Source organism: Sturnira hondurensis, unplaced genomic scaffold (genome assembly GCF_014824575.4).
Source record: "Sturnira hondurensis isolate 20B ecotype Veracruz unplaced genomic scaffold, ASM1482457v3 Scaffold0001872, whole genome shotgun sequence".
Taxonomy (NCBI): Eukaryota; Metazoa; Chordata; class Mammalia; order Chiroptera; family Phyllostomidae; genus Sturnira; species Sturnira hondurensis.
The window spans coordinates 36,812,294-36,828,359 of record NW_028074503.1 but is presented as its reverse complement, the minus strand read 5'-3'; the positions used below and the strand labels follow the sequence as shown (position 1 = coordinate 36,828,359).

The 16,066-nt window shown below is 49.6% G+C and overlaps 1 protein-coding gene across 4 annotated transcripts in view; it reads left to right on the top strand.

The window, feature by feature from the left end:
• Positions 1 to 3,142: 3,142 nt before the first annotated feature.
• CD226 (CD226 molecule) overlaps positions 3,143 to 16,066 on the top strand; it is a 52,835-nt gene continuing 39,911 nt past the window's right edge. The window contains exons 1-2 of one of the 4 annotated variants that reach the window (XR_005064945.1): positions 3,143 to 3,267; positions 15,720 to 15,791. Coding sequence is in view for 3 of the 4 variants with exons in the window: in XM_037035664.1 (XP_036891559.1) it covers positions 3,255 to 3,267; positions 15,720 to 15,791 (85 nt within the window). In the remaining variant the exon portion in view is untranslated. Of the gene's footprint in view, positions 3,268 to 8,869; positions 8,910 to 15,400; positions 15,516 to 15,719; positions 15,792 to 16,066 lie in introns of those variants that run through there. The other 3 variants (XM_037035664.1, XM_037035671.1, XM_037035676.1) reach the window with 3 other exon arrangements.

Genomic DNA, 16,066 nt, shown 5'->3' with positions numbered 1-16,066 from the left:
TGAGAGGGAGACCAACAGGCAGTCCAGGGCCTGGAACTCTCAGAAGCCCGTTGCTTACTGTTTGGATGGCGCCACAAAGGTGAATGAGTCTCCAGGTCCAGCTCTGGGCAGGAATGCCCGGCAGCGGGGCCCCAAAGAACCATAAAAGTTACGATGTTAGTGACTTCTCTCTTTTTTAATTGAAAATTTTATTGAGCTAATTGTAGATTCATATATAGTGGTAAGAAATACACAGAAAGATTCCATATATTCTTCGCCCAGTGGTAACATCTGACAAAATATAGTACAAATATCGCACAATATCACAACCAGAATGTTGACCCTGGTACAGGCCACCTGCAGACTAATTCGTGTGTGTGTGAGTGAGAGCTTTTGTATTGAGCTGTAGAAAATGCATACACCTGTCATAGAAATATGAGAATAATTGCATTAATTATATATATTTTTAATTCATAGATTTTAGAGACAGAGGAAGGAGGGGAGAGAGAAAGAAACACTGATTTTTTATTCTACCTATTTATGCATTCATTGGTTGATTCCTGTACGGGTCAGGGGTCAGACCTGCAAGCTTGGTGTATCAGGACAACACTCGAACCAACCGAGGTACCCGGCCGGGGCAGCTACGTTGAGTTTTACACAATCCATCGCCTGTGTAGGTTTTCCCATCTACCATGTCAGGCAGGGTGGCACACAGTCCCAACACCATGAAGAGCCCCCCGTGTAATCGCAGCCTCCCCTCCCCCACATCGCACCCTGTCCTGAACCTCCTTGCTCCCCGAAACCTCTCCTCTGGCAACCTCTAACCTCCCTGAAAATGTCTACACTTTTTCAGTGTTGTCACTTTAGGCATAGTCTCTAAATGGAAAATATTCATTATGTAACTTTGAAGACAGCAGCCGACTCCCTGGCAATTCATCCAGGTTTTTATATGTATGTACCAATTGTTTGATCCTTCTTGTTGCTGGGTAAGTATCCCATGGCATGGATGTAGCAGATCACCAATTCTTTACTTTATTTAGAGTCATTATAAATGGCTGTATGTTTTTAACTTTGTGTTTTAATGTTTATTGACATATGCAAGGGCAATTGGTTTGGGAGTGTTGATTTTGTGCCCTGCAGACCGGCCCAACTCATTTATTCTAGAAGATTTTGTACAGTTCTTACGTGTGCTACATAGACAAACAAATTATTTCCAGTTAGCAGTAGTTTTATTCCTTCCTTCCTAGCCCGATGCCTTTTATTTCTTTTCCTTGTCTTATTGCAGTAGCTATAACATCCAGCACTGTGCCACAAGGCAGTGCTGAGAAGCCACCTCCTGGCACGTCCGCCAGCCTTAGGGGGAGGCAGCCAGTCCTTCCAGCTATCACCTCGATGGTCTATGTCAAGTGGAGGTAATTCACCTGTTTTCCTGACTTGCTAAAGGTTGTTATTGCAAGTGGGTATTAAATGTCCATGTTTTTTCTGTGTCAATCAGTCTAATCACTTGATTTTTCTTCTTCAAGTTGCTGAGGTATTAAATGACATTGGTTTGATTTTCAAATGGGAAGTGACTGTGGACAGGTAAAGAAGGTCATAGATTATGTGAGACTGAAGACAAAGTCAAGGTGCTCGGGTTTGAATTCATTGCATGGCATTTCCCAGCGTTTGTTCTGTGATACATGCTGACAGAAGATACATAAAAATATAATTTCATGGCCAAACCGGTTTGAGAAACTGCGGCGAAACTCAGCTCTGTGGGCTTCTCTGCCGCTGGACTAGTCAGAGCCTTGGATACACTGTCGTGCTGCCGTTGCGTGGTTTCTCCGCTTCCAGGCAAGTTACTCAACTGCCCGCTGTCCTCCAATGTAACGTAACCATAGTAGCCCTTCCTGTTCTCCAAGATTTTTTGGAAGTTTGTGAATGAAACACGGAAAGCATTAGAGAAGTGTCAGGTCCACAGCAGCCCTCCTGTGACCACTGCTTGTGACGTCATTGCTCAGAAAGTCATGGTTAGGAAAGTGGGCCCAGGGATCAGGACACAGGGGCACCTGTGGGCCCACACTGGGTGCCCTGAGGACCAGGATGGGAAGCGTGAGGTGGGCAGGCTGCTTTTGAAAACAGTTTCTGGGACTTTTCAGTATTAGGTGACTGGATAGGAAGGGTCAGAAAAGATGACTCAGAGCCTCAGCACGAGGAAATGGATTTTGTAGCCTCCATGAATGAGGTGTATCCTGAATGATAATGTGTGGGCCGGATGATTTTAGCATTCTAGCTAAAAGACAACCTGTATTTTAATTCCTGGTTTTCTTAAGTGCAGGAAAATGGAGTTTCAGTCTGTTCATGCGGAAGTCTAAAATCTGATCGGTGTTGGTAAAGGGACATCTGACCACCCAGTTGAACTATGGGGAAAATGGCGCCCCTGGTGCAACTGGGAACTTGGAGGACGTCTCAGGTTCTTGTACAGGCACTGGTGTGCGGGGAGGGGAAGTTGCTCTGGGCAAAGGCTGAGGGAGAGAGCGGCGCACTGGTGCTCAGAGCAAAGAGAAGCATCGGAGAAGGGAGAACTTCTCCCAGGGAGAAAATGCCCCTGGAGAAATCCGTAAGCATAACTTAAGGAGTGAGAGGAGAGAGACATGTGTTTGCAGGAGCAGAGATTTGAGCAAATGGGAAACAGTGAACTGACTTCACACGAGCTGCGTGCACGATCACTCAGACTTGACTTGGAGTTAGGATATGGCCCAATTTTGGTTTTATCTTATTTCTCATTTTCTTGAAAGGTCCTGGCTGAGTCCTGCTAAGAGTGGGTGCACTTGGTGGGAGGGTCCCAGCGTGGGGTGTGCCTACCTGGGTGCCCACCTTGGCTCTGCAAAGTGCTCAGAATTGGACCAGGATTTTGAACTCAAGTCGCTCTACAGCCCATGTTCTTTGGCCTAGAGTGTAGTGGGGACTCTCTCCTCACCAACTCACCGTGATGCAGAGAGAAAGCTATCAAAGTCGTGTGGGTTATAGAGGGGGAAGGAAAGAGCTGTCAGCTGGGGGGAAGAGATAGGTGACATCAGCAAGTCCCTGTCACTCCCTGGAGCCCGGTCATCCCCTGTTTCCTGGGTCGCTGAGAACACATTCCCAGATAGGAGCTTTCTCCTTCTCCAGGCTTGATACCCGAGGTTGGGAGTCCTGAAAATGTTCGTGCAAGTGTTCATGTCCTTGAAAGCGTGAGACCATCCTCGAAGGGAGAGCTGTAAACAGAGGAAGAGGAGGCCCGCTGAGCCCAGGCGATGGCCCAGCCAGGTGAGTGGTGGGCTTGGGCCGCTGTGCCAGGTAGGAGCCCTTCCCAGGTGCCTCCTTCACTGTCTTCCTTTCGTGAGTGTTAAAAAAAGTGCTTCATCTAGCTTGTTAGAGGTATGTCACGTGTCTCCGTGCAGACCTGCACAAGCAGTGAAGAGAACGGGGGCGTTTCATCCCACGCGTTTGCCAGTCCTCTATAGACAGGGATACAGACTGGTCTCTAACTTCATTAACACAAATAATGCTGTAGTAAGCACCCATTTTTAAATACACGTCTCTGCAAAATCTGCTCAATTTATCTGTCCTTTGGATAAATAAATACCTTGAGTCAGCCTCGCTGGGGCAGAGGATGTACCACTCGAAATGCTCCATACGCAGAGCCGACTCCACAGTTGGGTCTGATGTCCAACGCCTGTTGCCTCTTTTCCTTGCGGGGCGTCCGTGGATTATTCTGTCATGGGTGTCTAAATGCTTCACATTTAGAAAATGTTACACTTGACTCCAAACTTCCACAGATTCCTCTCCCAGCTCTCTCGCCTTTTCTTTTCCTTTGTTAGTGTGTGAAGTGAGCCGTGTCTTAGCTTTTAGTTTTTATGTAGGAAAAGCTCTCACATTTTTGCTGGCTTTGGTATTTGCCATATACACGTGTATATATCCTATGCATTTTGGTATATGTTATTGTGAGGTACATTATCTTGAAATATGTATCTTATGTGTTGTCTTCACATGTCCTTATATACACATTATCCTCCATTTTCTGTATATTCGTACCTGGCTTCCGGGGCAAGCCTCGCCTCGCCGCAGGTCTGCTCGCTTCTCCCACTTTGGCAGGAGGGACCGGCTGAAGTAGGGCCGCTCGCGTCGTCCGGAGGGCCAGCCGGTGTTTGTGAGGCTGTGTCTTCAGAAGAACCTTCCGCTCTAGCGTCTCCCCAGAATTCGGAAAGCAGCTCCCCGCTGCGGGGGACACTGTGGGTGCCTCGAAGCAGGGTCAGGGTAGGTCTCTTGGGTTTTGGCTCCCCAGGGGATGGGTCAGGATCACCGGTTTTGCCACCCTCTCACGGGCCCTGGGGCTGCGGGGGCTGCTGGGGGCCGAGGTCAAGAGTGTTCTCTTCTCGGCCAGCTCTGTGCAAATCTCTGCCCCAGAAAACCTGTAACACTTGAGTCTCCTCCTGAACCCTCAATGTTTACAGAATAAGGTACTTTGTCGTCTCGGCTTTATCACTGTCCTGCCATCTGGTAATACAGGGGGCCTCTCTCCATGTTTCTAGTTATTAAATGTGCTCTTGGCTGTTCTGCATTTAAATGGGGCTCTTGCCCCCCGAGAACACTGGTACGCTGTGAGTGTGCACATGCGCGTATGCACGCACACACATGACACACACACACACACGGCGAGCTGAGTGCCTCGGAGAAGGGCCTTTGACAGCCCCCTGTGGCCGCTGCCGTCCCCTGTAGTGTGTGGCCAGCCAGAGCCCTAATGGGACAGTTACTCATGGCCCAGCCTGCTCAGAAACATAAGAGATCATGAAATTCCAGGGAAATTTAAAAACATTCTGATGTGTTTTCCCCAAATGGGGTGTTGCCACAGAGGAACATAGCATGTTACCTCCATCTGTTCCAGACATTAAATTTCCTTTGATGGAATTCACAGGTTTCGCATGATTCCTATACATCCGTGGAGCACATTCCTACACATTCCACCAACACATGTGTATGCACATGTGTCATATATGTTTACTTTTTAAATATACCATCAGATAAAACTAGTGAGTCCTACAAATTTATTTTGCTTGACACCTTATTTATTCTTTCATTAGTTTTTATTTGATTCTATCGTGAGGTTCTCCAGGTTGATCAACTACAAATAATAATAAATTCAAAATAATTCCTCAGCGTTTACAATTCCCCACTCTTTTTAAAAACTTGTCGCATCTGTTAAAACCCCCGGAGCAATGTTTGACATCTGCAGTGACGGTGGTCCTCCCGGCCCTCGTGGAAATTCGATTGAAATGCCCCCAGTGTCTCCCCGTCCAGCTTGCCATTAGTTTCTAGTCCATGTTCTTTGTCGTGCTCATTAAGCTTCAAGGTTGCTATGTGGGGTTTTTTTTTATTCGAAAAGACAACCCAGAACCAGCAAGTGCCTTTGGGGCGTTTGGGGGATTGGGCAGAATTTTCTTCTGTGGACGGTAACTGCTGTTTGGTCTCTGAGACCCCGAGACAGGATCTCTTGCTTTCCCTGTGAGGTTCACGGCCATCCCGTGGCACCCTTGAACTTGCTCTTCTGTGCCCTGCATTTCTTACACACCACTCATTCCTCCTAGGGGCTGGCCCGGCTCCGGCTCCGGCTCCGGGTGCTTTGGTAAGACTGTGCCTCAGTGGCGCTGTTTCTCTCGCTCCCGTGTCCCCTGCTGTCCAGTGGCACCACGTCACAGCAGCCACAGTGGGGCAGAGGGCCAGGCACTGTCAATGGGCAGTAGCTTTTACCGGAAAGTTCCTCCCAAACCTTCGCCTGAGGGCTGTAGCAGCCACTAAACGGCCTTAGTCTATCATTTTAATAGGAATTGCAAAATAATGATGTTAAATATCTATTATTTTTTCTGCTTAGTAGCTGATTATTTTTTCCTTAGGAGAACTTAGGTTCCCCTGAAATGCGATGTGTACAGGAAAGAGGGGGTAAGTGCTTGCCTTTCCCGTCTCCCACTTCGTGTTCGCACACTGAGTGGGTGCCCTGCTGACCTTCCAGACAGGGAGGCAAGGGGGAAGCCAGAGAGGCGCTGCACCCCGTGCCCTGAGGGTTTCTGCCTCCCTGCCTGCGTCTGCTGCCAGATGATAACGTCCAGGGGTGTTTGTCCGGTGAGGCTGTTGAAATGCCTTTCCCTGGGGTTACTAACAGACGGAGGACGGGGGGACTTTGCCCACCTTTCTGAGTGGTACACAGGCTTCCTCTGCTCCACCGATCTTCTTGTCTTTCCCCTCCATTTGTCCCCTGGTTGGAACATTTAGGGTGACTTTTCTCCAGAGGCACAAGGCAGTTTGATTGGCCTCAGGAGGTTTTTACTGAGGATGTGGGATTCATTATAGTCTGTGTGATTTTTAAACATTTCCCCTGTGTGTTGAATAAGAGCACGTAGTTTCCTGGTGGGAAGAACAAGGTTGCGTTCTGGAAGCCAGGACATTGTCTGTGTCCCCCGGTGGGGGGGGGGGATGGACATGAGCTAATCGTGAGGTTCTTTGCAATTAGCATGCAGGATTTTGGGAGCTTCCAGATAGAAGCTAAAGAAACCAGATGGGACCAGATGGTCCCTATGGAAAAACAACAGAAACTGTGTTCATTTTTCCTCCTTAATAATAGCAGTAACTTTAGTACGGGATGTGGGCGATCCTGAGGATGATGATGGTGATGGGGTGTGTGTATGGGTGTGTGTTTGCATGAGGATGCTGAATTAGGAAGTGATTATGAGGAATAGAGTCATTTGGGAGAAGTCGTTACATACACCTGGACTGTGTGAGTCAGAGAATAGGCAAAACCAAATCCTACAGGCGTGACAATGGGCTCTGACATTTCTGCGATGTGTCATCTGTGTAGACAGTGACTCTTTTCACTGATGTTTATGATCCATTCAGGGCCCCCCGAGTCATTTTGAGAAAGAGTAGGCCCCAAACAGAAACGTTTGTCTTCAGGTTTGTCCCGCAGAATCAGTCAATGTGCTTTAGGGGGGCAAGGTTTCTTTCTGTCTCGTTTGTGGGAGAAAGAGCGGCGAGGCAAAGGACAAAAACCACATGTGGGAACTTGCTGGACCCTGGGTTGCAGTGAGTGTCTGGAGCACAGGGTAACACGTCACACATAGAAGGTATCGGTTTGCCTGCTTTCAGCCAATACGGACCGAATGCCAGCCGTGCGCCTAGCCCCGAGCCAGCTCTGAGGGTGAAGCCTCTGCCTCGGCCCTGAAGGTGTTTGTAAGGCTAATAAGAAATGAAGCAAAGAAATGGGACATCCCAAAGAACGTGGTCCCTGTGACAGTAAGGGACCAACCACCCAGGGTCTCTGGGAGTGCGTGGGACGCGTACCCATCCCAGTCGTGGGGGCTCGTGAGTAACCCCAGGAGGGCCATCTGAGTTGGGCCCTGCAGATGGAGAGGGATGGGAGGAGCCAGGGAGCCCCGTGGGCGAAGGGCCTGCGCTGTGGGTCTCTTCTTGGACTGTGGACTATCAGGTCTGCACTGGTGGGTGGGAGGGAGTGACCTCCAGAGACACTGGCCTGGGGAGGGCTCAGCTGCCGCTCGGGCCTGGCCCTGTACGTCACTGAAGAGTTTGATGCTGTTTTGAAGATGGCAAGGTGTCGAAGGCAGCAGTGTCTCCAGGCAGAGTTTTGTAACAGAAAGCCGCTTCTGTCCGACAGTAAGTGCTCAAAAGCCATTTTGGCAATGAAAGGACATTTTATTTTCCTCCCCACACTTTTCAGACAGATGAGTGGTAACAGGAGAGGCCAGCACCATGGCCCCCAGGACATGTCTTCTCCTCTGTCTCAGGAGACCTGGTCCTCCCTCCCTTCCTTCGTTCCTTCCTTCCTTCCCAGGATTCCCACAAATTGCACAAACTCAGCCTCAGCCACAATCCTTCCTGGTGTTAACGCAATAGCGACCCTCCAGTAACTTGTAAATCAAAAGGATAAATAATCCCTGGCCAGGCAGCTCAGTTGGTTGGAGCATCGTCCCATACACCAAAAGGTTGGGGTTTGATTCCTAGTCAGGGCGCACACGGAGGTTGTGGGTTCAGTCCCTGGTCGAGCTTTGTATGGGAGGCATCGCGTGTTTCTCTTTCACTTTGATATTTTTCTCTTTCTCTGTCTACCTTCCCTTTTCTCTAAAATCAGTAAACACATTTTACATTTTTTAAAGGATAAGTATTAATACAACCAACTTGGCTGTTCTCTGGAACAGCACAGAAAATTTCTTCGAACACACACAAGCTGCTTAACTTCCTGGGACAGTTCTTAGGAAATGGCAACTTGGGGACGTTTTGCGTCAGAAAATGGGAAACTGAGAACAAAACCAGGAAGGGTCTATGGGATGTGGGATTGAGACCCGCCGAGCTGTGAGCTGAAGTGAGAGAGCTTCCTGTATTTCAGACACTTCTGACCACCAAGGGCTTTGAGTGGCAGGAACACCAATGGGGAAGGAAAGGGCTAGAAACCAACACAAGGTTTTGTGTGTGGTTTCAATTTAGAGCTAGGAGATGGAATTAGCAGTTTACCCTTTTCAACAGTTGAGTCATGGAGGGGAGGGGGAGAGAACTGCATCTGAGTATGGAATGAATCTGAATGCCTGAAATGGTAAAGATGCTTCCAGAAGCAGGTTCAGTCGTCTGGTTTTGATCCTTCAAACCCCAGTGCTCACCGACATGTTAGCGCTTGACCACAGCTCCCGCCTGAAGGAGCTCAGGTGGACAGAGGAGTCAAACATTGCCACGTGTGGGACAAGTGACGTCCCTGGATGACAGCCCCTAAGGAATGAGGAAGCAGGGGGCTGGCCTGTGACAGAGGCGGAGAGAGGCTGAGACAGAGAGGTTACAGGAGACAGAAAGCCCTTCACTGGGACTTGCGCCGGGAAAAGAGAGTTAGAGCCCGCAGGATCTCCGATCTCAAGGTTAGTAACTTTCTAGAAAAAGGGGCCAAGTTTGCACTTGTACGATCACCAGTGTCCTGAGAGCAGGGCTGCGAATGAAATGTGGTCTAAGTGGATGCAGAGGGGAAAGAGCCTGGGGACACAGGTGTCATTAGCTGAACGGCCAGTCTCTGGGCTCCTGGAAGTGTGACGATGGGGGTGGTTGGGGAAGGGATGTCTTGTGAGTACTCCTTCATCTGTTTCCAGAAGAACTGTGTGTATAGGAGGTCCGGGAGCAGAGTTCTTGAGAATAAGAAAATGGAGCGATTCTCCCAGCGCCCCGTGAGCAGAAAGACTGAGCCAAGGGTATGAATATTTATTACCAAAAGAGTATCCTGCCCAAGGGCTGGTGAACGTTTTCTGTAGTGGGTCAGAAAGTGAGTGTTTTCAGTTTTGTTGGCCATATGGTCTTGGTGGCAACTATTCATTATTGCAGAAAAACAGCCACAGAAGACACGCAGAGAAAAGAGCCTGGCCCAGTGCCAACAGAACCTTTTACAGAGTCCACTGGACTTGGCCCATGGGCCGTAGTTTGCAGACCCTTGTCCTGGAGGATCCCCACTGAGCCCAAACTGAAGTCTCTGCTTTGAGTGCAAGTGCATGTTTCCTGTTCCCTCAGAGCAGGTGGGTCTGTGGCATGCTGAAGGTCTAGGGCATCACGGTCTAGCAGGGGTGTCCAACCTCCTGGCACCTCTGGGCCACACTGGAAGAAGAGTGGTCTTGGGCCACACATTAAATACATTGTGACATGTCATCACAAAATAATCTAATATTTTAAGTAAATTTATGATTTGGGCACTCACAGCCATCATGGACTATGCACAGCCCATGGGCTGCACGCAGGTTGGACACCCCTGGAAGGAAAACCACATGCCCCTCATTGGAAAGATTCTCCTAAGGAGACAGGGAGCCCTTTGAGGCAGGGAGCTGAGACCCAGACTGTAACGTCCCTGTGGAAGGTTTGCTGGAAGTGCCTCTTCACAGCTAGGACAGCACTCCCGCCCGAGATCTTCCCAGCCCCAGGCGCCCGTGCATGAAGGTGCTCAGTGGCTTTCTGTTCTGCAGCCGCACAGTGGGTTGCTAAAGCTGCGGCGAGGAATGGACTCAGAGTAGTCCTGAGTCTCAGAGGGCCGGGGCAGCAGGGCCCAGGGTGACTGAGTAGGGAGACTAGAATCGTGCCGTTATTCAGGAAGAGTAGAAATATGAAAGCAGGCATCGCACAGAAAGCAGAAGAGTGCCCTTGGGGAGACAGAGACGTGACTGTGGGGACAGGCTAAGAGGCGAGTCGTCACCAACCCAGGTCCCCGAGGTGAACTTGTGGATGGATTCGCCCTTACGCGGTTCACCAGTAGAGACCTCCAGTAATATTTTGATTAATGACTTCCTGGAGGATGAAGTGCGTTTGTATGGACAGCTCTATTAAAAACAACAACAAAAAAACCTCCAGCCAGAATCCCTCCATTAATCATGCAAAACATGGCTGCCTACACAACAAAAAGAGCTGAAGTGTGTGGTTTGTCTTTGGTTGGATGGTGACACAGAGGGCTCACCCTCAGCAAAAATGTCACAGCTGAACTTCATGCAGCCACAGGCCCTCCCCCACGGCTCATGCAGATCAGTTACCTCCCTGGACTTGAGTCGCTTTGGAATGCAAGGGCACACGCGCTGCCTTTGTCTCAGCTTGGTTGGCTTCGGATTCTGGGGAATGAACGAAGGGGTCGCTCTAAGTTGTTATCAGTCAGTACCTTTTCTCCAGTGACGGCCCCGCCCCGCCCACTGTACCTGAGGCCCTTTTCCTATGAGGAGGAAGTTCAGGGAGGAGCTGGCAATGGGAGCTGCTGAGAGCGGATGACGCCTTGTTGCATCTAATTTCTTGTAGGGTCCCCACCCAGTGCCTGTGACTCCTTCCTCTCCCCCTGCGCCTCTGCCACACTTACCCTCTTTCTTCTCTTGGCGACACGCACAGTCACACACTCACACACACTTGATACATATATGTGTCTATATGTTTTGGTATCTGTTTAAAAGTGCCTAATGANCCCTTTTCCTATGAGGAGGAAGTTCAGGGAGGAGCTGGCAATGGGAGCTGCTAAGAGCGGATGACGCCTTGTTGCATCTAATTTCTTGTAGGGTCCCCACCCAGTGCCTGTGACTCCTTCCTCTCCCCCTGCGCCTCTGCCACACTTACCCTCTTTCTTCTCTTGGCGACACGCACAGTTACACACTCACACACACTTGATACATATATGTGTCTACTTATGTTTTGGTATCTGTTTAAAAGTGCCTAAGGATGATTCATATCATGAATCATCAGCAGCTTGGACTTTGACCTTCTGTGTCGCGCATTTCCAGCTACTACGAGAAAGTTGTGACTCACAGTGTCCCTTTTCTCTTTTCCAAGGCCCCTTTGCAATTCTACTTGAATTGGAGGACCAGCTTTTCCACTTCTGCAAAAACAAAACCAAAAAAAGCCACAGAGATGATTGAAATTTTGAGAAGGACTGCATTAAACCCGTGGATTGCCTTTCTCTCGAAATTTAGATGCCTTTCACTTCTTTTTCTTTCCCCCCCTTTTTTTCTTTTTCTTTTGCCTAACTGCTCTGGCCAGAACTTCAGAGACAACGTGGATGGTGGTGGGGAAAGTGCGCGTCCTTGTCTTGCACCTGATTGTTGGGGGCAGGCTTCACGGCTGAGTGTGAGGCCCGCTGTGCGTTTTCACAGGGGCCTTCGCTGGCAGTCACTTCGGTTCTCCAAGCCCACGTTTCCTCGTCGGCCGCTTCCCATGTTTTCTGACGGAGCCTCTCCTGGTGGCTCTGGGAGGCCTGTGTTTCCCCTGGGCCCCAGGGTCGGACAGGCGGCCGCCACAGCAGTCGGGGACAGCAGTCCCGGCCCGAGGCCCTCTGACCGGAGGGTTGGAAGTGGCTTCCTCCTCAGGCGCCTCTCTGAGTTGTCTCCCTGCTTCGGACTGCTTTTTTTTCTTTTTCTTTCCTATTATTCTTCCTAATAGTTTTTCTTATGAAATGCCCTCTATTGAACCAGTGGGCAAGGCTCTGCCTCCTAACCGGACCCCGACGGGTCCCATGGAGACAGGAAGCCTGTCCTTGTCATATCTCCGTGTGACTGTCAGTCCCTCTCCCTTCATCTTCGTGGGAGTCTCCTCGGAATGAGCCACCAGCCCCTCTCGCTCGGGTCAAGGTGGCAGTGTCCCACGTCAGATGTCCCTTCTTGCTTCTCCCCAGCCCGGTCTTCCTGCAGCAGCCAGAGCGACCGCACCAGTTCTGGTGTATGTGGATGCAGGAGACAGAAACTTGTTTTCTCAGGGCCTCATAAAACGCGGGAATTCATAACCTCACACAATACGCTCAGGCTCGAGTTTCGAATTCAGTGGCTCAGTGATGCCATCGGCCACCCAACTTCATGCCCGTCTCTCTCAGCCATCCTTTGTGTCTTCAGGCTGAACATTTTTCCTTATTTAAGTGCAATAAGAATTCAAATTCAATAAGAGTCCATTGGGGTGGGGGAGGAGATAGAGAAGAAGATGAAGATGAGGAAGAAGGAGGAAGAGGAGAAGGAAAAGGAGGAGACAGAGGGAGGAGGGAGGGGAGGCGGGGACAAGGTGGGGGAGACACCTGTCATTGACATGGGGTGTTCCCGATGTCCCTTTCGTACACTGATCGGTTCAGTCCACGGCTGGCTTCCCCACTGCTGCCCCCAGGCATTCCTAGTTGTCAACCTGGACTTCTCCCAGCGCCGCTGTGGTGTGGGAGAGGGAACAGGTCCCCAAAGTCAGCTTTCCGTCAGCAGGGAGGAAGAGGAAACACGATGCTCAGTTGTCTCAGAGTTTAATTCAGATCCTGTTCTGGTACCTAAAAGCCTCGAATAGCTTCCACTTGCTTTTATAATCATACCAGAAAGTCTATAAGAGCAAATGTTATCTCAACCCATCTCTGTAGAATCAATTTCCTGTCATTTTTGTCCCCATGTCACCTCGATGGCTCTAGCTGAAGTGACTTTGAAAAGGTTCCTTCAGGGCTAAATGTGTGCCATAGACGTATATCCCGGGAATCGCCCTTGGGGCTAAGTCACAGGTGTGAGCAGGATGCTGTGGGACCTGATGGCCAAGCCTGAAGTTCATTGTTGACGTGTGCACTGACCAGCAGTGCCTGTGACGTCATGGATGAGACGTGAGACAAATTCACACAGACTACCGAGTCCTGTGGAGGAAAAGGTACGGCATGGCTACTTCCTGAAGGGGGGAGCAGAATGGCCTGGCAACTCTCTCAAGGGGAGAGCGTGCTGACCCTTGCCTAGACAGCCTTTTATTGTTTTTTTTTTTTGCACAGGAATTCAGGTACAACTTATTAATCATTGTCAGGCAGTAAATAGTAGATAGTATACAAAGAACCATTAGGGCTTCTCCTAAGTCAGGGTCTGTCAGCTAAAAGTCTACAGAATTTTGGAAACAGAAACTCACTTTTTGCTCGGGCCTTTATCATGTAACTAAAAGCATTCTCAGCGAAGCAGGTCTCACAGGATTGTTAGGAATTCTTTCTCATGACAGATCACCGGGGAATTTGCCATTCCCAGCACAGGGCTGCACCACCCTCTGTCATTGTTTTCAGGTTTAAGTCAGGCAGAGGAGGCAGATAGCCAAACAATTCTCAGAGACTTCTCGCAGACAGACTGAGGACTCAGGCTTTGTCAAAGCCGGGGGGCGAGGGTCTATCACCTTCTTTCTCCATAGCCCCCCAAGTCCTTCCCTGGGGCCTCCACGTGATCATATGTGTCTGAGGTGGTTCCCCCCGCTGGGGAATCTTACCCATCATTGGCTAAGCCATCAAGTATTGGGGGCAAGTTATGAAAAAAGGAGCAGAAGCAGCACTCCTGCCAGGGAGATAAGCCTTGTCTCCTTAGGGGCCTATGGTCCGAAGGTCGCTCACTCAGCCTTAGCCGTGGGGGGGTTACAGCCCCTGAAACCAGGCAGGGCGGTTTCCAGCACATTGTGTGTGCCATCGAAGACACTTGCCATCCAGACCATAGTTCACTTGCGTCAGCTCCCACCCATTAGACTGTGGTCACCCCATTTCCTAATAGTGTCCCCTGTCATCACACCACGATCTTTCTCCCATTTTTCTGCTCGGAAAGTCTTACTCGGATAGGAAGGCCCAGGATCCCTGCGCTTTTTCTAGGAAACTTGCCCAAATCTGTTCGTAAGAATCGTTCCTTCACTGAGATGCTATAGAATTTGATCAAATGACTCGAGTGAAAATTATCAAGTGTTACTGTGACAAATTGCTTCTTTAATCTTCCCGACCAAGCACAGTGCCCATGACTTGAGGGCAGAGGCTGTGTCTGTCCCGGGCTGGTGCTTCTGGGGCCCAAGCAGGGAGTCTGGTACCACACAGTAAAATTTGCAGCAAATTGTGTCACTGAGCTACTCACAAAAGAGAGATAGCAGACATGTTGTGTGACTACCACAGAGTTGTTACAAGCACACATAACAGCATCGGTGTGCAAGTTTTTGGAAAATGGAATGCCACATAAACAAAAGCTGGCACCATGCCTTATTGCATGTATGCATTACAATTTTGTTCTGACTGTCATGACATCGTCAATTTCGTACTTGATTTCGTGTTTCTGGAAGGAGTTCCCAGCTCAGCCACCGATGTTGACCAGTGAACACCCATCGATGAACTTCAGGGAGAGCCACGTGGGGGGTTCGGCGTCAGCATCAGGCAGAATTGTCTGTAGTGGTTGCTGCCCCTCCGATGCCCAATTTTTACTCGCCTTTTATTTTGACGCTCCCATCAGGGGCCACATGCATTTATTTGTGTGATCCCTGTTGCCATAGAGACAATACTATATTTTTATGCTTCCATGGTACTGTGTTCCTGACAAAGATCTTGAGAAACTAAACCACCATTTTACGAGAGGTGGGAGGCAGCCGTGATGAACCGAAGAATCGATCACGCGTTGATACTGCACTATGATCACAGAAGATGTGACCGTTGGGGACCCTGGTTGCAGGGGTCACAGGTCTTCCCAGTCCTATCTGGGCAAATTCCTGTGTCTCTGTAATTATTAAAAAGTAAAAAGTTAGAAAAAATCATCCATGCGGTCGATTGGCTCTCCCCTGAGCCACGTCACTGATTTATCGGGAGAGGCGTTGCGGGTCCCTTCCTCACGCGGAGCGAGCGCCTGAGCTCAGCCCAGGCGAGTGCTGCCCCCGGTTGCCACATCCCCGCCACAGGCTCCGCCCTCGCTGTCAGGTCTCTGCTCCAATCTCATGTTCTCACAGGACTTCCTGGGCCTTTCTATCAAAGGGAAATAAGACAGCGCCTCCCCTGTCCCCACACCCTGCTGTGTCTTCTCTCATGCAGTTGCGACCTACAGCTCACTGTCCTCCTTACCTCTTGTTTTCCTTTCTGCCTCCTCCCACTAGAATCTAAGTTCCGTGATGGCAAGAAGTGTTTAAACGTTTAATTTACTGCTCTGTGCAAGCTCCCCTGCCTAGAGCTTGGCACAGGGAACGCGCTCAGCAAACGTTTGTTCAATGAATGAATCTTGGTAGAAAATGAGAGCGTGAAGGTAAGTCGACAATTTCCCCGAGAGAGACGCAGCTCAGACCCGCCCGTCCTTGTACGAGAGCAAGCTGGACTTTGAAGCTGAGCCCTTTTTCCTGTGCTCGTGCTTCAAAGAAAGGAGGCGCTGCCGATAACATCTGAGAGGAAGGAAACGGTACGTCGTGCTGGGCCTGTGTGAATAACACTATCAAAATTGCCTTTCTTATAGACCAGCCTCCCAGGCGCTTTCCAGAGATGGACCGTCTGACTCTCTTCTTGGTTCTTCTTCATGTGTACAAAGGTAAAGATAGTGTCTTTATTTTCAAAGTTTACTCTTTGTTTGGTCTTATAGCGTGGCATGTTCAGAAATGACAATACTCTTCTGTTGGCTTAGATAACTTTTCACTTGTTCAGAAAAATTAAACGTTCCCGGTGCCTATCACCAGCAGCGGAAACCTCGCTAGACTGACTCAGGTGGGCAGGCACCAAGAGCCTCTGCCACATCTCAGAGAGTTCAGAATGAGCTTCAGGTGTGTGCGTGGGGTTTCAGTCACAGAGTGATGGGATGGGAACTGA